This window comes from Dendronephthya gigantea, unplaced genomic scaffold (genome assembly GCF_004324835.1).
Source record: "Dendronephthya gigantea isolate DGI-Jeju-01 unplaced genomic scaffold, DenGig_1.0 000050F, whole genome shotgun sequence".
NCBI classification, from domain to species: domain Eukaryota; kingdom Metazoa; phylum Cnidaria; class Anthozoa; order Malacalcyonacea; family Nephtheidae; genus Dendronephthya; species Dendronephthya gigantea.
In genome coordinates, this window is record NW_021163060.1 from 428,360 (window position 1) to 449,767 (window position 21,408).

At 38.0% G+C, this 21,408-nt stretch overlaps 3 protein-coding genes across 4 annotated transcripts; 2 read left to right on the top strand and 1 right to left on the bottom strand.

Annotated features, from left to right (window-relative positions):
- Positions 1-525: 525 nt before the first annotated feature.
- Positions 526-4,036, bottom strand: LOC114528574 (YTH domain-containing family protein 1-like). Its single transcript, XM_028550239.1, has 5 exons — positions 3,823-4,036; positions 3,670-3,694; positions 3,415-3,485; positions 1,773-3,149; positions 526-827 (listed from the first exon to the last, which is right to left on the bottom strand). Exons 1-5 carry the CDS (start codon positions 3,850-3,852, stop codon positions 795-797), a joined length of 1,536 nt encoding a protein of 511 aa, XP_028406040.1. The 5' UTR covers positions 3,853-4,036; the 3' UTR covers positions 526-794.
- Positions 4,037-4,709: 673 nt separating this feature from the next.
- On the top strand, positions 4,710-8,058 carry LOC114528596 (vesicle transport through interaction with t-SNAREs homolog 1A-like). Its single transcript, XM_028550262.1, has 8 exons — positions 4,710-4,915; positions 5,287-5,345; positions 5,542-5,652; positions 5,716-5,802; positions 5,927-6,011; positions 6,420-6,490; positions 7,123-7,184; positions 7,266-8,058. The coding sequence occupies exons 1-8, from the start codon at positions 4,822-4,824 to the stop codon at positions 7,351-7,353; spliced, it is 657 nt and encodes a 218-aa protein (XP_028406063.1). The 5' UTR covers positions 4,710-4,821; the 3' UTR covers positions 7,354-8,058.
- Positions 8,059-13,912: 5,854 nt separating this feature from the next.
- On the top strand, positions 13,913-20,857 carry LOC114528487 (transcription factor 7-like 2). Of its 2 annotated transcripts, none has more exons than XM_028550136.1 (7): positions 13,913-14,224; positions 16,752-16,903; positions 17,059-17,256; positions 17,702-17,744; positions 18,494-18,659; positions 19,294-19,366; positions 19,670-20,857. In XM_028550136.1, the coding sequence occupies exons 1-7, from the start codon at positions 14,060-14,062 to the stop codon at positions 19,845-19,847; spliced, it is 975 nt and encodes a 324-aa protein (XP_028405937.1). In that variant the 5' UTR covers positions 13,913-14,059; the 3' UTR covers positions 19,848-20,857. The 2 variants fall into 2 exon arrangements, with proteins under 2 accessions (XP_028405937.1, XP_028405936.1); XM_028550135.1 differs by having other exon boundaries at positions 13,914-14,224; positions 17,702-17,864.
- Positions 20,858-21,408: the final 551 nt, after the last annotated feature.

The following is a 21,408-nucleotide window of genomic DNA, read 5'->3' on the forward strand; positions in this document are numbered from 1 at the left end:
GGACACTGAGCTGTACCAGCTGTCCAGATTTGCAAAAGTGAAAGTTGCTCCGTGATTGGTCAAAATCCGAAATCTCAAGGGGGAATCCCCTGACACACACCTTAATCATGAAGTATTGAAACGTCTTCCCAGGACTAACTTGAGCAATGTACAAATTGTGCATGTATCAACATAGATAATCCAAAAGACATGTCTTTTGTCTATGGTATCAACACTTGCACTTTGGTAAGGTGGGGGCAGAGGGGTGGGCTCCTGTTGTTCCAAACACCAATTATAAAGGTTTCCAATGTTTGGTGCATATGTTTTAAAGTAGTGAGGTTTCTGTTGCATTTGTTCAAAAAGTCTTGGAACATGGACTGATATTTTCAGGCTGAGCTACATTTAAATGGGGCAAATTTTATTGGGCAGTTTTGCTCACGTAAATGGAGAACACATTGCGAAAAAAATATCAAACGATATTCCCCATGAAGAAAACTGGAAGATTACGAAGGACTCTACAGAATTAATCACACAACAAAAGATATGTCCATTTTCATTTTTATATTTCAGCTCTTCGTTTTGTGTTTTTGCCAAGACTAGGAATAGCACATTCGACATCAAGGCAATTTTTATATTCAATATAATCAAATATTCTATGAGTCCCACACAACCCAATTCAAGTCTTTACGCATCCTAAAAGTTCAACTATACAAAAATCATGCATGTTTTGCACAACCCAATGGCTAAATGTATTTGTATGGTTAACTGAAATTGCAAAACGTATTTTAAGTCCAAGATAGAAAAACAACAACAACTCATGGGGCTTCAACTCCAACAAGCTTTTTGCCCTAGAGAAAGAAAAAATATCAAATTATGACCAGAAAAAAATGGAAGGAAATTGGCAAATTGCAACATCAATTGCCATTGTTCAAAGCTAGTTCTGCAACACATTGGGGTGTATTTAAGTCATGTATTGATCAAGTGTAGCAACAGGAGGAAACCTAGACTAAACTAACTTTATTTATATTAGATAGCTCTACCACTTCTGAACTTGCTTCTTAGAGGTCCAGTAAAGATCATCTCTTATTGATCCAGTGTTACTACTGGAGGAAACCCAAACTAAACTAACTTTATTTATACTTGTTAACTTTATCAGTTCTGAACTTGTCTTTAAAGAGGTTGAGTAAAAATCATATCTTCCCAGTGTTAAGCAGAAATAATCTTTAAGAAAAGAGTAACATAATAGACTAAAAGAGATGGACTACATGAAATATATATGAGAAATTCAATATTTCAAGAGGCTTATATTAGCTTGAAATGTCAAAGTTCTCACATATTTCAGGTTATCTACTTGATCAAATTTTTAACACATTGTTTTAGACATGCATGCTTTCATACATACCTTTTTTTTTAAACAGATTTTGGCATATATGAGGGGGTTAAGTTGGGAGGGGTAGGTCAATTTTCTAATTTCCTTTAGAAATGAGTTTTGGACACTTTTATCACAGAATACCTTACAGAAGTGGAACTCCTGTACTTTTTTCGTAAGTGTGATTCGTCATGATTCGTCACTTAGCAAGTGCATTTTTTTGAGGCTGTCACCCCCCTGCCAATACTAAATATGCCTTGATTTTAGACATTGGCAGGGGGGTGACTACCTCAAAAAAATGCACTTGCTAAGTGACGAATCATGACGAATCACACTTACGAAAAAATAGTATAGAGTTCCACTTCTGGTAGGTATTCTGTGCTTTTATGATGAAACTCTTGTATTTGATAGAAATCTGTCTTACCTTAGACTTAATCTCCTCCTCTTGACGCTTTTCATAATGGCCAAAATCATCAAAAATGGATGTTTGATTCTTGTAGGAATGAATAATTTTAACAACCTGGACCCCCTTCTCCGGTGGAACTTCCTGAGTGTCCCGAGAGTTGGTGACCGGCTTGTTATCGTTATTTTCCAAACGAATATGCCGCAAAGCATTGTTGGGAACGTCCTTGACGTAATGCCACTTGACAGCAAATTTTCCTTTCCATTTCTCCTGAGACCAAATGCCTGTCTCAATGTCGTACTCGACTTCCGACTTCATTTCTGCAATTCCACAAAAGTGCCCGCTCCCATTTACACTAAACAACATGTACATCGGCCCTTTCTTTTGTTGTTCCTTAAAAGCATCGTTCAATCTCCTGTTTCCATGTTCCGTGCTTGTCCAAACGCTGTATTTGATCGATCTATGGATGTCATCCTCACTGTAACTTTTAATGATGAAAAATCGAACATCCTTTAACCGTAAATTGAAATCCTTCGGGTTGTAATCGTTAATTGATCTCAGTCTCGCCAAAACTGGGACCACAGGCTGGGATGGTGCAGAAATGTTCGACAAACCAGCATTCCCGCCAGAACGATTCCTTTGCTGACCAGAGCCCCTAGTTCCACCAGCTTTTGCCCCAGACTTTACAGATGAATTTGTACCATTCCAAGAATTGGTATCCCGATTCCCAGAGTTCATTGGGGGAGCAGCTGGTTTTACCTTCGGTGCAGGTGGCTTTGGTTTTGCAGGCTGGCTTGCAATTGCAGCCCATGATTTGGGCTTGGGTGGACCGCTATTGCTTGGCGCAGGAGTGTTCATATCTCCATTTTGCTTTGCCTCGCCGTTCACCTTTGCTTCATCTTGTTGCAAACTTAATCCAGCAAGAGAATGTTCAACTCCCTTATTCTCAACGGTTTCTTGCCCATTATTTTCATGCACGGCAATGTTAGCAGGTTGTTGGTAAAAGTCCCCCAAGATTGATCCGGACGACGTTTGCTGTTGTCCACCCCATGATAAATCAGTGGTGTTCCCAGGGAAGAACAAAGCCTGTTGATTTAGGTAGGCAATGTTATTTGGCAGGCCTGTGTTCGGCACATGACCATCCAGACCGTTCAAATAACCAGCATTTGCAACTGCTGGGTTTTGCTGTAGCATCTGGTCAGGCATTGAGGGGAAAGCACCGTTTGTGTTAGGAAAAAGGGAAGCGCTATTAGTCGACCAAGTGTCTGCCATTCCAGTACTCATGTACGGAAACGGCATCGGTGGTAGGCCAGAGTTCACAGTGGTTGCTGCGTAAAATGCTGGTAAGTATGCTTCCGAGGCATTTGTTGGTTGTCCAACATGGTTCCCAATGTTAGTCTGTGATTTTAAGTCAGAATGTGAAATAACAGATTCCAAGGAGGATTTTGATGAAGATCACAACACAATAGACCAAGGTAAGTTGCCAGGGTGATATGGAAAAAGAATTATAGCATAAAATGATTAGAATTGAAAAGAGAAACGGAAAATATCATGCAACGGATGCAATTTATCGCCCGTGAGCACCTAATCCTGGGGGGTTTGTGAAATACCCCTTTGGCTTTGAATGAAAGCGATACATCGATTTCAAGTAGATTTCTCTAACCTGCTCGTTGTTCGTTCTTAGATATTGCTCAAAATCTTCATCAGTTACAATTCTCGACTCGGATTCTTGCCCTGTGAAAGTAAAACGAGATTCTAAAGCAAATTTCGCACCGAAAAAATACGTAGTTTATATTTAATAGCGATAGTAAGTTGGTTTCCCCAAAGAAGCGTCAGCGTTCGAGCGAACAAAATCGCTACGAAATATCACACTTCCCTTCGCTTAAAATACATGAAATGTACAAAATCTTCCTCCTACCTTTTGCAGGGCTGTCCTTAAGACGCTATACCGGAAAAAAAGCAAGAAAATGATGTTAGAAAGCCGTAAAATAAGCCTTAACGTTTCATTTCGTATGGCATTTTGTAGCCGGTCTTTACCAAGCGAAAAAAATTTAGTTTATTTCGTCGTTACCTGATCAACGTGAGTCGACATTACAGGCATCCAGATAGCTTTAAACCTTAGATGAATACTTCAGCTTTGTTTTGTTCTAAACACGACAAACGCTAGGGGTTTCTAAGGAGGTTTTTTGAACGAAAAATAAAACAAATGAATCAATTCTATCGCCGCCCGACTTCCATGTGTGTTTCTCTTTGAGATTGCGTGCGAGCGTTCCGGCACGACCGTGACGTCATCGGATGAGGTGTCAATCAATATTCGCAGGTATGCCATAGAAGCTGTGTTTTGATTGGACAACTGCTTCGATCAATCGTATCCTTTGTATTAACTGGTGTGGTATAGTTCAGATATTCTTGTACATTCTGCTTTCAGTCATGCAAAGGGGGGTTGTATTTTCGTGCTACAGTACAACTCAATGATATAAAAAATTAAGAACTAATTCACTAAAAACAAAAAACACAGACTACAAATAGACGAAGCATCACATCGTTAGTTATATAAAATCTATTTTTTTAAAGTAAGAAAGAATAAACCTTTCTTATAATGACGTCAAACGCGGAAAGTCTGGTGTTACATGAAATTTGATTGGCTCCACAAAACTATCGAGCCAATCAAACTTCGTGTAACATCACACTTTCCGCGTTTGACGTCATTATAAGAAAGGTCTATTGAGCCATCACATTACTTCTGTAGATTGCAAAGTACAAACTGAGAGGGTTTCCTCTGGTGTTTGTCGAGTTTGCAAACCAGACCGGGGGGTGCTCAGGTGCAAACCACCATGCAAACCATATCTCTTGGAAACCACCCCAAACACCAACCCAAACACCCCCGCGCGCTCTCTTTTTCTCAGCTGACTTCTGTATAAAACCTGAATGCAACGTTGTGTTTTTCAAGCGCCTGGGTACGAGAGTGCATGACATCACTTCCGGTTTAGTTTCATAACAAATTAAAGATGGTTGCCTAATCACCTGCGTAGTTTTCTCTCCTTTCTCCCTTGTATTTAAACGTTTTAAAATGGGCGAACTTTTTGGCAGTTATGAAAGCACATTTGGGACGATAACAGCTGAAATTACAGCAAAAATCGGACGGATTCCCAGTCTAGAAGGAGGTAAATTTTAAGATTTTTTTCGTTCACTTGTATGAAAATTATGTGTGAATTGTCAAGACAAGATTTATACTTCATTACCTTGGTAATAGGGGTTTGATCGCGAGGGATATATCCGAATTGTGCTTGAAAATGTAAAGGAACGAACGTATCTCTGACACGATAGCTCAATTCTTTCCCCTGTGTTATTTTATATGAATGTAATACAGTATAGAGTATTAGGGTATAGACTATAGAGGTGTTTAAGGATTGAAATAGGCTATACAGATAATGTGATTGGTGTTGTTTTTTGATGTGATAATTATAAATGGATAATACTTTCAGATGAACTGTTTTAAGAACGCAATTTACCAAAACCTGTCGGCCCTTTTTAGGTCTGAAGAAAAATGAGGTTAAAAATGTTGAAAAATTGTTTGAAGAAGTCAAAGAATTGGTAAGACAGACGATTTAGGTTTACCATCATCATGGTGGCATGGATTCTGTTTGCAATAAGGGGATTTGTATTAGTGAATAGTAAATTGAGGAATGTGACAGCTAGAATGAACCTATCATGTATATTGAATCAATGTATCGTTTCGAACCAATTTTACATAAACCGAGAAAAAATTTTGCCTTTTTTTCTTTTTTAGCTTGAACAAATGGACTTGGAAGCTCGAGAGCAGCCTGGCCCAGATAAAATAAAGTATTGCAACAGAGTAAAATCATATGAGAAAGAAGTTCAAAATCTGGAAAAAGAACTGGTATGTTTTGAAAGTATGTATATATGGTAGGTGAGGAAATATTGAGGAATTTGTTTTATTCAGAAAAAAGCTCAAGTTAAGTTTGGGGACTATGAAGCCGATCGCAACGAACTGCTCAACTCTGAGTTCACAGCAAGCTCTGAAGATCAGGTTTGTCATGATTCACGAAGTTCACATTTCTAGGAAATGAATTGCAATGTCATTTATTCTCTAGTTAGTCTAAATGGTAAATTTATTTCTAGCCAATAAATGAAATTTATTATAAAACATTTAGAGAACGAGGCTACTAAATAACACTGAAAGATTAGACCGAACTTCAAACAGACTGGACGAAGGTTATCGTATGTGCATTGAGACAGGTTAGCAGACGTTTTCAGATATGTTCACTTTCACTAAGAACAAAGTCATCTGGGTCTGGTTGTATCGAAAGCATTTAGCTTAAACAGTGATTAAATAAAATTAAATAAACACTCTTACATCCCTCTTGAATGAGTCTATGCACTTGAATATTATGCACTGAATATGTAGTTGTACCTGTAAAATCATATTTTGATCATCCTCATAGATCTTAGGATTACATTCCACCAAATTTCCAATTGCCAAATCCTGGTAGAACAGGCATTCTTTATCGTCCAATTTCATATTGTGATCACAAAACTGGACAAAGATACGTCTCATCCACCATAGGGTGCCCAATAAGTTCCGTCCATCAAATTGTACGCAAACTTTGCCTTTTGTAACATCCATTGTTTTTGTGCTTCATCAAGAGGAAATGGGGACGGCCATTATGGATAATTTACAGAGAGATCGAGAGGTCATGACACGAACGAGAGAAAGGGTAAATTTGCTGAAACTGCTTTAGAAAACGATCAGATAATTTAACAAAATACAAGAAAAAGCATATTCCAATGAACAACATCTTTTAAAGCGAAAATTTTAGCTTTAATCTATACAAGTTTACCGAAATATTTTGACATATTTTGATTCGACAATGAAATATCACCGTAAGGCGTAAACTCCGCGTGATCCAAAATGGCGGGAAAGGACTGGTACTACTTGTGAAATGAAAATCCATTTCTTAGTTGAAAAATAACTGAGTATCTCTTGAAATATACTATATTTTTGTTTCAAATTTATGCCATAGCTATAGTTTTCATAACTAAACATAGTCTCAAAATTTCGAAAAGTTTTATAAAGAATAACAAAAGATATAATCGATTAAATACTGCTGAATACATTCCTATTTCGCTGATTGGTTGAAGTATAAGCGCGAGATCACCAGACTTGTTGTCTTATTTTAAAGCTAAAATCCTGGCCTTTAGTTTACAAGATGTTGTTATTATTCGGAGTGATTTTTCTTGTCATAGAAACGGCTTTTAACAGTACAAAGCTTGCCCCATACAGGAATTTTGCCACAAATTTTCAGTGTTTTTATAGCCCCGATATACAACTTTTTATCTCTCAATTTAGTTACGAAATACGGACCAAAATCTTGGCAAAAGTTCGAGAATTCTGACAGGAATGATGCGAAGGTAAATCCTTATTTCCTCTTATCAGCATTTTGCACTTAAACATCAAGTACTCACTTGACCCGTATTCGGTATTTTTCCTAGAATTATTCAAAACAAAATCATTATGGCAGTCATATGTCTGATCATTCTTGGAACTATTGGTTTCGTTATTTACTTCTCGGTGAAATAGATATTACGCTACAGGCAGCAAGAATTGAACAATGAAATGACGCCATCTTTTATCTGAAGTAATATCTAAGAATGAACCATTTAGTTTTTTACAACAAACCGCCCAGGATTTAGTAGTACCGTTGTCATAGATCTTTCTAATAATGACATTAAACTCGGAAACTGCCTGATGTTACACAAACTTTGATTAGCTTCGCACTGAGTATTAACGAGCCAATCAAACTTGTGTAACATCAGACTTTTCGCGTGTGACGTCATTATATACCGCTGTTCTGTGCATGGGTATTAGTCAATCCAGTTACACTGATCTAGGAGCAATGTACGTTTGAACGAAGCTATAAAGTACTATTTAGTGGAATGCGCCATTGCTTCAAAACGAGGCTATTTTTAGGGGCTAAATGCAATCCACGCCTCATTCCTGAAGGGATAACGTCGTTTTGCGAAAATCTCACGTTTTAATCTTTTTAAGCTTTGCGTGAAATATTCAAATCAAGCTTGAATGAGAATTTTGCGCGCAGGCGCACGCTCCAAGAAGTGAGAAGAGAGACTTGCAACTGCGGGTTAAATTTTACTCAAATTTTGCTATTTGCGTGTAACTAATTAAATATATATATATTTAGTGCGTAATACGTATCCTATTATTTAGAAAAGAATGTCTGAATGCTGAATTTATGTACAAATCTAAAATAAAAATGAAAATATTAAACACGCTTTTTGAGAAGTTTAATTTTTGGTGATTATAGAGGTTTTGACCTGGTTGCGCAATAGAGCAGTGGTGACTAGTATATCCTCGTACAGCCTTGCAAAGTATCAGGACTCGCTCTTGAGTGTTGGCTCTAGGTACACGGACAAGCATGCTAGGTCTGGGTACGAAAATGGCTTTCCCTTATCGGCTCCGGGGGGGGGGGGGGTAAGTACGCAGTAAGCGAAAAACCTGGGGACGAGAATGGATCATCTCTCAGTCTTCTCGCTTTTGACTAGAGATACGAATCGCCAAATCGTATCAGTATATACACACTGCAGATACAACAGACTTGTAAAACCGTTTTCAACAAGGAAATGTTGCAAAAGTTTAGCATAAGTTTTAAGCCCTTCATCAAAGATTCCACGCGCCTTTTACTAATTTACTCGCTTGCCACTCTCAAGCTGACACAGTTCTTTTTAATTCAGCCGTCCGTTTTGAGTAGATTTGCTTAATTACATGCAAAAATAAGTATTGTAGGAGAGGAAGACAAGCCATGCCGGCTAATTTGGGTGGAACAGTCGGGCGCTTTGAACGTTATATTGTCATCCAGTTATGAAAGCAAAATGAACAGCGCGCCGCTAAAAACTCGTGTATATATTAGTGGAATTTGCGTATGAAGTCGATAGAGCTAAAAAGAAAACGGAAATTCAAAATTGTTTCATTTTTGATCCGACCACGATGTCGGTTGGCCCGCATTTCCGTTTATTGCGGAAGAGATGAAACCACAGAGTTCGTTTGAAATTCCTTAATTGCAACACAAACAGCAAAGCAGAGTTGTATAACATCCATTAGATGTTGTTACGAACGGTTTATTAAAATGTAAATGTTGATCAATTCAAGTGCATTTAGTAGCGGTCATTTACAAAGGCTGATAGCTGGAAGACGATTGGTCGATGGGATTGAAGTGAGCCTCTCTTGAATAAAGTTTTTCATCATGGAAAATGTAATTAAACTATGCACTCAGCTGAACACTTTATTGTTGTCGTAGGCTGTAGCCATACCGGCTATGAGTATACTTAAAAATAAAATAAGCCCTCTGTATATATGTCAAGAACTTATTTGAAATCAGTAATGTAGAAGAGTTAATGTAGGCAGATAGATGGTTTTGTGGTCAGTAATCAATATATTTTGAATACCTATACGGAAACGGTTGAAAAAACCGATAATATATATATACTGACCCAGTCATTCAAGTTGGTTACAATGCAGGTGCAGATTATTTATAATGGATAGCTCTATCAGTTCTAAAATGTTCTTCCTAGAGGTCCAGTAAGGATAATCTCTTATTGATCCAGTGTTACTATAGGAGGAAACCTAAACTAAACTAACTTTATTTATACTGGATAACTTTATCCGTTCTATAAACTGTTCTTCGTAGAGGTCCAGTAAGGATCATCTCTTATCTATCCAGTATTACTACAGGAGGAAACCTAAGCTAACTTTATTTACACTGGATAGTTCTATCAGTTCTAAATTGTTCTTCCTAGAGATTCAGTCATCTCTTATTGATCCAGCGTTACTTTAGTGCTGGATAGAGCTATATCAGTTCTAACCTGTTCTTCCTAGAAATGACTTTATCGCTGATTCTATATAAAAATGCTATTACAAGACTGAAGTGAGGATAATTTCTTAGTTAACCATTATATATTGTTACTAATCACAGGAAGAAGCCGTAAGCTGTAAACTTTATTATTTATGGACTATTATGTAACTCTATCCAGGCGGCATAGCACTAGCTGTTTGTGCAGTAAGAAACTTGACTTTATTTACACCAAGTCTGAAACTAATTTTCCTTAAAATCTCAGTTAATCTTTCCAATAGAGATCATAAGTAATGTCATGATTGCCGTCATGTATTGGCCCATGTCATGTTTTTACAGGAAGTTACCCAAATCTTATGACTATGCACTTATAGAAATGGCTAATACATATGACTGGTATATAGTTGTTTATCTGCGGTTTCAAAAGATCTTTTCCGCACTGATTAAACATTGTTATTGTGAATTGAGGAAAGGTTTCATTGTTTGCCGAGTGACAATGTCTTCACCTAAGAGCTGCCTTAATTGTCTGATATGGCAAACATGACACAAAGTTTTTGTTCATTTGTGAGTACTTTGTCAACTTCAAACTTCCACGTTTCAATATCGACTTCCTACGTACTGAGGTGACCTTCCTTCTTCAATGTTTTGCTCTGGCACTGAATAATTTGATACCAGCCAATCCAGAGGGAACAGGCTCACAGCCCTTTTGGAAAAACTGTTTTGGGCGATTTCTGTTCAGTAGGTTATTTCCTGTAGTAACACCGGATCAATACGAGATGATCCTTACTGGAACTCTAGGAAGAACAGTTTAGAACGTATAGAGCTATCCAGTATAAATAAAGTTAGTTTAGTTTAGGTTTCCTCCTGTAGTAACACTGGATCAATACGAGATGATCCTTACTGGAACTCTAGGAAGAACAGTTTAGAACTGATAGAGCTATCCAGTATAAATAAAGTTAGTTTAGTTTAGGTTTCCTCCTGTAGTAACACTGGATCAATACGAGATGATCCTTACTGGACCTCCAGGAAGAACAGTTTAGAACTGATAGAGCTATCCTGGCAGTGTAAATAAAGTTAGTTTAGTTTAGGTTTCCTCCTGCAGTAACACTGGATCAATACGAGATGATCCTTACTGGACCTCCAGGAAGAAAAGTTGACTGGTCAAAGTTGTTCGATTGAATATGAAATCCGGTTTTAAACTCCCATAATAAATTATCTTCATTGTAAAGTTTAATTTTTAGTCGAACGGTCATGCATGCTTCAGTTTAATCCCACGTTTGAAACAGGTTGTTCCACAACAGAGGCGAACAAGAGTTTTGTTTTAGAAATATATTTTCAATAATTTTAGAGATTTGTGGATAAGTCTGTTTTAATTCTCATCGATCTCAAGAATTTTCCATTAGTAGTTTCCTTTTAAAGAACTGTCAAAGGTTTCATTCTGGGAACTTTTGGGGGTTCAATTATAAGTATCAGTTCCAAGGATTTGGGGCAAATATCTCCCCTGAACCTTAGAAGCCCATGTTTTGTTTCTTCCTCGTTTGTTTTGGACACAGACTCAACACTATATAGCTAGGCATGTTTTTGTATAGGATATATTTTGTATTAGACCACCATGTTTGAGGTGTCAATCAGTAATACTCGCATGTTTGTCTCAAGCGTGGGAGGTCTCTATCTATACAGGTTTCAAAATCTAACTGAAAATATAGTGAAAGCTCTTGCCTGTCTCGTAGGTCCAGTATAACTGTCTTTTTTCCGACAACGGGCACATTTTAATGACAATATTTGTAGTTTCATTTAAATCTATAAGTAACTCTGACTATATATGCTCTGTTATACTTACCAATACTTTATCGTGTTATCATTTTGAGGGCTAAATCACATTTTTTCCCATTTTTTTTTTAAATTTATCTTTAGAGACACTCTGATATCTCGGGGATTACAAATGGAATATAAGTTAAACGCTGTTTCCCAAACCAATTTAGGTCATGTTACACTGATCTAAGTGATCTTTTGATGTATGTAATAATATAGTTCCAAAAACCAACGAGGTTGTTCAATTCACTTTCATACAAATTCTTTTTACAGTACGCTAATATTGGGAAGCTGACATTCGACTTAATTAAATCCGGTTGTACTTTTGGTCATTTAGTCATCTTTCATTATCCGGGCTTTATGAAGAAGAATTAGGCGAAAAGCCACTTAGGCAAGCTCTCAAACACGTTCTTCACATATTGCTCTTGTTGAGAACGAAATGGCAGCCAAACCACTTGACCCAAGTACCATCTGGTGGGGTCGGGAAAAAAACTCTATCTTGTCTCTCATATCACAATTAAGGCCGGTTCTAGCATGTTCTTCGTCGCTGTGGCATATAACAAATGTGACTGGAGCGAGACAACTCGTCTTGTATGGATTTGTAAGCCGACTTAAAATAAAATATAACCACTCGCGCATGCTCTCCAGATATTTTAGACACAGGCCACAATTCGAGAAGGAATCAATTGAATTGCTTCTCGTTTTTCTCAAAGTTATACGTTGAGGTCTTGCAAATGACTGACCCTGTAGGAAACGCGGAAATGGAGGTAGTTATAGGAAGTATCTATAAAGATAGTGTGAGTTCCTCTTGAGAGCGCAGTTTACTGTTTGTTAACGTCACTGAGCCAGTCAAATACATGCAAATACGCGGAGTGTTTTCAAGGTTACTTTTGTGCTCTTTGGCTCTGGCGAGCAACACCGTTGTATGCTTGACCTCTTTCGCGATCAGAGTGAAAGGGTAGCTATATACTGACACACTGACACAAGAGTCAGTGTGCCAGAGCCATGAGCCATCATCTATTATAAATAGACATGGCTTGCTTAGTATTGTCTGTATTGACTGACGAATTCAAACTTAAACACGGCACTTGACGGCAGCAAATATTTTCCTTCAATATACTCTGACTGTCGCAGCGGCCTTTTCCCATTCAGACGGCCAGTTACGTCACAGTACAAACAAATTGGCGCCAAAGAAGCAAACAATATTGGCGCGCTTTTAAAAGTCTTTATTTCCCTTCCGTCCGGAATACTTTGGGTAAATGATTAATTTGAAAGAAGTTCTTTTACACTCGTGGTTGCCAAGGAAAGCGTGTCTTTCTTTGGGCTATCACAATTGTTTTCCAGCGGCCGATTTATTAAGATTTTCGGATTCACGACGTTGGGGCGAAATAAAATATCTTTCAATTGGAATACGCTTAAAATTTTTGGCGTTTTTTTTAAGCCATCTTCAGACATGTGAAATATTAAATTCTAAATCATCTGATTGGTAGCGTTCTTTCATGTCTGTTTGAGAACAATACGCGCATATGAGGTGTATTCACTTTATGTAGCCATTTGACTCGGCTGAGGACCACAAAACTGATTATAATCATAGAGCTGTGATCAGCCCCAGCACTAGTGAGTGACCAGTCAACTGACATGATCCAGGCCCTCGCAGACCGACTTGCGCTGTAAAACATTCAGTCGTCATAAGACCGCATTACTAAGATTATAATGATTTTTTTCCGGCACACCTAATGACCTTATTCCGTCCCTGTGAAGTGCGAGACGTTGGATAGATAGCCCAGCCCTTGCGAGTAAACTTCATTGATATTGACTATATAGCAGACCAGTCCAGTTTACAGGCTTCCTACGGATATTTTCGGTGCAATTCTATTCTTTCCTGTGATTCAGAACTCGTAAGTGCGCTTATTTGAACATTTGTAAACTTATTCGCTCATTGAAAGCTGTTAAAGGACGAACACCTCAATTTTCGCCTAGAATTGCGAGAGCTTGCCACCGAGATCTTCAATCCTTTGGCTTAGCTTTATTCGAAAATAAGTGAAAATCGCGATTGGCTCTGCCGGGAACCAATGAAATGGCTTGAAATTATTTACATTTGACTCCCGATTTACCAGTAAATCACGCAAAAACAGTCTGAAAAATTTGCAAATTACAAACAGAGGAAGAGAGTATCAAAGGTGATAGATATTTTGGAACTGGAGCCGAGTTGAAACAATATTTGCATACCAAGATCGGACAGAAGTGCTACGCACATTCTTCATATTAAAATTGTGTTTTAACCTGTTTATTAAAGGCTAGTTCGGCTCTTGAAGGGGGAAAATATATATGCATTTCGCGGCGAAAATGTATAATTACCCGTTCGTCATTAATTACCACCTGTGTTCGTTTACTATTGGTTTGTATGCCTTAATCAGGTGATTAGAATATGTCAATCAAGCGAGTCGGCACCCTTTGAACTACGTCGGCGGCGCTTCAAAGGAAAGTCGGCAAGTCGCAATAACATATTATAGTACGAGCATTGAACAGAGAACGCCGATGCTAGTGGATGTATAGGGTTTTTTTCGAGCAATATTTGGGCGATTTGGGAGCGTTTTTCACCGGGGCATCATGCCTCAGATAAGGAATACGACAGAGGAATATGGCGCCGATGATGAAGTCAAAAAGTATGAATACGAGGACGAGAATGCGGCGAATGAAACAAATGTCGATTTAGTAAAAGACATTAAAGGCGACCTTATTAAGAAAGATGCCGAGAGAGTGGAATCCATCGAGGTAGGCAAACGTTCGAAAGAGCGTTCGATTGGAAGCACGCGTGCGTGTGTTTTGATTCTGTCGGCAAAGTATTCGCATGAAATGTTCGCTCGAATGCTATGCCTCTATCGATTGTTTCGGCAAAAGCCCGACTTCAAAGGGAAACACAGATCCTGGCGAGTGGCTGAGATGATTTCGGGTGCTATTAAACCGGCGGTAAAAGCATTCAAAAGCGTTCATCGCGTGCTAACTAAATAGCTTCTTTATATCGCATGTCGCTTCGTGCCTCGCGATTGCCGTTTGCTCGCCGTACGAAGCGGCAACGCCGAACGCTTTAAAAGAAGCTGTGTTTGTGATTTTCTGTTTAATTCAAGCGGCGGTATACTAAAAGGCAACAAAAGGTCGAAGGTTGGACCCCTTGCGCGGCTCTTCTTTATTCACATTATAGTCTTGTCGGCAAACGTCCATTACAAAGTCTAGTCTGCATGTGCGAAGCGAGTGTCTAGCGACTTCCAAATTTACCATTTCGTTTCGGAATCCTCGCTCCAAGCTTAACCTGTGAACAAACCGTATTTGTTTTAACCCGTACTATCATATTTCGTTTTGTAAGACACTTTTGTTTTGCGAGCGGAGAGATTTTAAACGAATTTTAGACATTGGACATAATAACTAATAAGCAATTCGTTGGACAACCTTTCGACACTTCGTGTGTGCAAGATGAGAAGCCAGAACATTTGAAAGTACAAATATCTAACAGCATGCCTGCGATCCTTTTTATTTCCTTGATACGATATTATTTATATTAATTTCATTTTCTTTAATTCATATGCCTTTAACTATTCCTAAAACAATCTCAGCCATGACACGGGGAAGTTGGATAGTTTTAAATTTGCTACGCAAACTCGATACTAAGATACTGTATCATAAATTTATAATTCCCAACAACAAGCTATCCCGTGTCATTATTAAATGCCTGTTTTGCCCGTGCCACATTAAAGTGGAATATCGCCAAGTATTTTTTTCTGTATAGATGTTGTTTTGTTCCGTGTTTCCGCCCTGTTGTAAAGTGCATCGTGTCAGTTTTAAGAGTTAATTACATACAGTCTTATATTTTTGAGGTTTCCCCACAAAATTTCGAGTGACTGTATGTTTATCAGATAACTTGAATATACAATGGCTATAAATAGGTACCCTATATTGGCATTCAAGTTTTCACAGAGAATATGTCCTTTTACAAAGAATTGCTTTGAGCAAAAAATATGATACAACTGCATGTTGAATAACATCAAATAATTTCTAATGTTGCATGTATTTTGGGATATTGTTTATATGAATGAAGTTGTAAACAGTAAACTGTTTTATATTTGATACATGCATTTCTCTGCTTTTCTTCTTAGGGGGTTAATTGTTAAATTTTGTGTTTATCAGCATAGATAGACAGCAGGCTTGCCTGAACCATTCAAAATTAAAACCTAGCTCTGTTGGTTTGAAAATGATTTGAGGAAGGATATTGCTGATGCTTTTCCAGCCTTTTACATAAGGAAATTGTATTAAATTGTTAAGAACTTTGTGATGTACTATGATAGCAATGCATCTGCAAATGAAAATGTGGGTGTCTTGGAATGCTGTAATTATCCGTGAATTTAGAGTTGTTTGAATAAGTCTAGCTTAATCTGGCCTACTCATGTGGCTTCCAGACTTGTACAAATTAACTGAAATGGAGGGTATTGTTGCTTTGGCGTGATGAAACCTGCAGTAGTTTTCATTAAAACATCCGTTTTAACCCAAATCAGCCTGGTCAGTTAAGCTATCTCAACTCATGTTGAGGTCTTCTTAGTAGCAAACTTTTTTTGTAAATGGCATTTACTTAAAATTTCAAAGGCTTTAATACCAGGTGATTCCTGTGCTAAGACTGACAGCTTATCATTTAGTATCATCAACTGACATAATCATGCAACTGCACAACACCAGATAACTTTTGATATCATTTAATACAAGTAAATAGTTATACACAGTGAAAAGCACTTCCTATATTATTCTGCGGAGTCATTGCACTGTCAAAGTAGTAGAAAGTAGCATAGCATAACAAGTACCAGTAATGTGTATTTTAGTCATTAGTGGTGGCAGGTACCATTGATAGTTCCAATGAAAAGAGGCAAATTTCAATGAAATGAAAAGTAAGAGAGGCTTTTGCAGCAGATTCTCACAGTGGTATTAGAGGTGCAATATGGTGTCAAGTGTCACAACTCACATAACAGGTCATCTCTCCCAAGCAGACACGCTCTAAACTATTTTTTTGGCCTTTGTGAGACGTCCCTATTAGCAGTGCACTCTTTCGTGAAAAAACATTGTTAGCGAACAATTTTACAACAGGTGGCTACTTAGTTAGGACAAATTCACTCATCACACGATACAACACTATGGTATTTATTTTAGAAAATAATACATGTGTTGTTATACCCAGTATTTAGGCAATAGAATTTGGCATTTCCAGTGTTCACTTTTTGTTGAAACTTGATGTAGAATTTCCATGAAATTTTTATTTCAGGCCAAAAGAGACAGTCGTCAGCCTATTTTTCAACCATTTGCTCCTGGGAATTTGTCTAGCCCACATCAAACGGAAATCTATCGCCCCCTCATGACAGGACCCCATCCACCATACACAACACATGAAAATCCATACTACAGTGGTCGAATATGGTAAGCTGATTAACAGCATGAGGACAATGGCTTTGCTTAACTTAAAATCTGTACATATAGTCCTGTTTAATGTTAAAGAATTGAGTCACAATTTCTGAAACAAAAGACAATTGCACAATCTAATGTGATTGATGTAATGGAATGAATTTTTTCAGGCACCCCACACGTGTGGCATACCAAGGCCCTCTGTATCCACCACATTACCCTAACGCAATGCCGGTCAGCAGTGTTGAAACCTCATTGCGACGTCCTCCTGGTAACATCACAGATGAGCAGCGACATGGTCACATGGTCGCTCCACCAATGAAAACCTCTGTGATATGTCAGACGCCGATGCCCGGACTGCCAAACAGGTATTTTTACCAAACAAATGTTTCTGCCAAAAAGTGAGCTCTGCCAAACAGGAATCAATATTTCTCCATACTTCTGAAACTGCTTGAAGAACCCTAAAAGAGCAAAGTTGTCTGTCTTTGTGGTCCATCTACTTGGAACCATCAACAGCAGGAAAAGACTTTAGTACTTAAGAGAAAATCTAGCCATCTTTATGTATTGCTATGGCCAGTTATGGGCCAACTAATTTTACAACAAACTTTCAGATGATAGGTGACAGATTGTGGGACTATTTCACAAGCTAGATGTTTTATCAAGGTTGAAGTAATTTTGCATGAAGTTTTGGTCAACACTTTTCAAAATTTACAGCACAACAAAAGCGCTGAACTTGATGGTGTCAGCTCTTAATGAAATCTCCACGATTTTGCAAGTTTCTGGTGTTTAAATTTTACATTCTCCCTGTTTTAGCCAAGGCAATATCTCCCACGAAAATGGACACATGCAGAAGAAGGTACACGTGAAGAAGCCTCTCAATGCATTTATGTTGTACATGAAAGAGATGCGTAGTAAAGTGATTTCTGAATGTACGTTAAAAGAAAGTGCAGCCATTAACCAGATACTTGGCAAAAGGGTAAGTCACTTTCTTCTGAGCCTTTATTGTGAAACAAAAGTTCTTGAAATAAAAAGACCTGAAAGGGAAACTTTCTTTGTAGTTTTCGTAACATATAACACTTTGTTGAGAAAATAAAACGAACGAAACGAACACAGATGATTTTTGGGTGAACGAAAGGAAATGCAATTCTTTTGAATTAATCATAAAACTACGGCAACTCTTTTGATAAAAAGTAGTATAGTTTTGTCCTGTGTTTTGCATGTATAATCCCATCTGTCAGAACTCGCTAAGCCCCTTATTATAATGATGGGAGATTTCTTGCCAAAACGGGGGGAAAATTGGCAAACGGGGATTTGCAAGTTGACAGCAGGCTGTGTCAACTGTCAAGGGTTTTGTTGTTTTATATGCACTTGAAGTCTTGAACGAAAATAACAAGATTTGCGCATGCGTTGACTACATCTCAATATACCCAAGTTAGAGTTCACTAAGTTAGCACTGCCACCAGTCAATTTTCATTATTTTGTCCAAATTGTACGGCCCATTTCCTGGGTTTCTATAATGGAATCGTACTGTTAGGTATAGGACGTGATTTCTTTAGTAGCTTTTGATCGGACTGCAATGTGTTTTTTTCCGTCGTGTTTTTGTAGTGGCACCAACTTGACCGCGCCGAACAAGCCAAATATTACGATCAAGCCCGAAGGGAACGCGCGTTGCACATGCAGTTGTATCCAGGTTGGAGCGCCCGAGAGAATTACGCGCAACAGGGGAAAAAGAAGAAAAGGAAACGAGACAAATCCCAAGGAGATAGCTCAGGTAAGAATGGCTCAATCACACAGCCCTGAACAAAATATTTGACCATTACAATAGTAAAGATCTTTGCTGAAAAGATGTCAACAAAGAGGTCTCCATTTGGTCGAGTATTGACTGCCATTGACATGTTTGACAGATTGAATTAGTAAAAAGGCATGGAGTGTTTGGCGATTTTTCTTATATTGGTTATTTGCAGAAGATTTAAGTAAAAATACGATACATCTCACGACGGCTTCATCTAACCTCGATTTTGTTGTTTAATTTCGACTGGAAATGAACTTGTAGCCTAGTTATTTTGTTGTACGAATCGAAAGAAAATAGATTTGTAATGCCATTCTCTTATTTCACATCACTTCCATCCTTCCATTAAATTTAAGAGACGATAAGACTGCGAAGATAAAGTTTTTTCAAAGAGGACGTATTGCACTTCCTTTTTTAGACGGTTAAGTATTACAGTCGCGAAACCCTGTGTGGGCAATATAGTCGCCGGAGACATGGATAATATGGCGGGAAATATTGTTAACCCACTAGCCGACAATAGTTTTCCACTCTGGGGAGTAATATCGTTCGGAATAAATTGCCAAAATTGCTCGCAGAAATCATGCTATATTTTGTTGAAAAAATGCTTGTTTTACAGAAGCCAATAACCCAAAGAAATGCCGTGCTCGATATGGTCTTGACAGACAACAAGAATGGTGTAAACCATGCAGGTATTTGTTTGTTTATGTTCAAAATATAGTATTTTTTAGGCGAGAAGTTTTGTTGATATGGTTAACAAGTCCACTAAACTAGCCGTCTCTTCCTTTAAGAGATTATATTGCATTCTTGGATTGTTTGAAGTATCGACTATAGTAATCTAGCATCAACATTAACTTTTTATACATTACAAAAAAATGTTTCATTAAGAATCATGCAATATTTAAATCAAAATGCGTGCTTGGAGAGAGAGGTCTGGCGCGACCAGACCCAGGACTTTGGGAAATATCTAACATCCCTTCCTATTAATTTTTCAGGAGAAAAAAGAAATGTATCCGTTTTGTGGCGGGAAACCCGAATCCTCAAGATGTCTCGGAAGGTGAAGATGGCGCGAGCTCGGCGGCGGTCGGACCCGAGACGCTTACGAGCACAAACATAGACTTACAGGGACAACAATCAAATATAGAACTTGTTAAAAGTGAGCCAATACCCTGACTCTCCTGTGAACAGAACCAACTAACTGAAAGCGAACAGCGTCGGGAATGTCAGCCGGAGATTTTCGGCGAAAATACAAGTGGTGAGCCAGCAAGACTTTCAAGGCAGCAGCTGTGACGACAGAACGTGCGTAGCGCGTAACTGTGGAATGCATATATGCGCACTTCGTATTGGACCAATCGACAATCGGCTAGTATGACAAATGAATTAAATTAGGCTTGTTTACATGCCCGCTGCCTAATTCAAAGCTTAATGAAGAACTCAATTCATTGAAACAATCCTTTAGGATGGAAAACTTAATTTTGAACTAGAAAACTTCATCAGTACAGTTGAAAAGAGCGTCTTGAGTTGTGAATTTGAAAAGTTTGCTGTTGTGCTAGGTTAAATAATCTACAAACCTGAGATGCTCTTTTTGACTGTATCAATGGATTTTTCTACTTCAAAATGAAGTTTAATAGAGCAAAAAGGAATAGGTTTTGACGCATTCATTCAGTAACTTTATTGCGAGACAAATTAACTTGCTGTATCAGCATATTGCATCAACAAGTTCTGTTGCAAAAAGGAAGAGCGACCTTTTTACCCTTCGCACCAAAATATTGATTCTCGTCAATCTGTAGCAAGTTATATTTGTTGTCAGAAAGGTTGCAGTCTTGTCAGATCCTAGTGCGTAGCAATGTTCCAGAACAAGTTTAGTTCCTTCGTTGTGGTTAAATTCACTTGACCGTAGCTTCACCATCTGGGCGAATGGGTTGCGTAAAAACTGCTTTGGGTAAAATACTGTCGCCAAACATACGTACGTGCATTTTTAACGCTCACTCGTTTCGATACGTCACACGTCACATGTTAAGTTCGTTTGTGTTATGGCGTCGCCGGAGACCGTGCAAGAGTCTGGAGTGTTGTACAAAGTTGTGAATATGTCGATAAGAAATTATTTTCACAAAAATGGAACAATAAAACAAAATATTAAATCATGTCAATAGTCATGAAAGTTGTAAAAATTACAAACAAAAAGGGGAAGTTTTTGTTGTTGTTTTTTTCACAATCATTAAGGCTACTTACGAGATAAAACAATTTCCAAATATCGACACATTGTGTTCTATTTTCGGATTTTGTTTTGTTTTGAAGTTTTTTGCTTTTCCTGTTAGAGTTTAGGTAGTAATATTAGATGTCTGGATCAAACAATCCTTACTGGACCTCCAGGAAGAACAGATTAGAACTGATAGAGCTATCCAGTGTAAATAAAGTTAGTTTAGTTTAGGTTTCCTCCTGTAGTAACATTGGATCAACAAGAGATGATCCTTACTGGACCTCTAGGAAGAACAGTTTAGAACTGATAGAGCTATCCAGTGTAAATAAAGTTAGTTTAGTTTAGGTTTCCTCCTGTAGTAACACTGGATCAATAGGAGATGATCGTTACTGGATCTCTAGGAAGAACAGTCTAGAACTGATAGAGCTATCCAGTATAAACAAAGTTCGTTTAGTTTAGGTTTCTTTTTGTAGTAACACTGGATCAATAAGAGATGATCCTTACTGGACCTCTAGGAAGAACAGTTTAGAACTG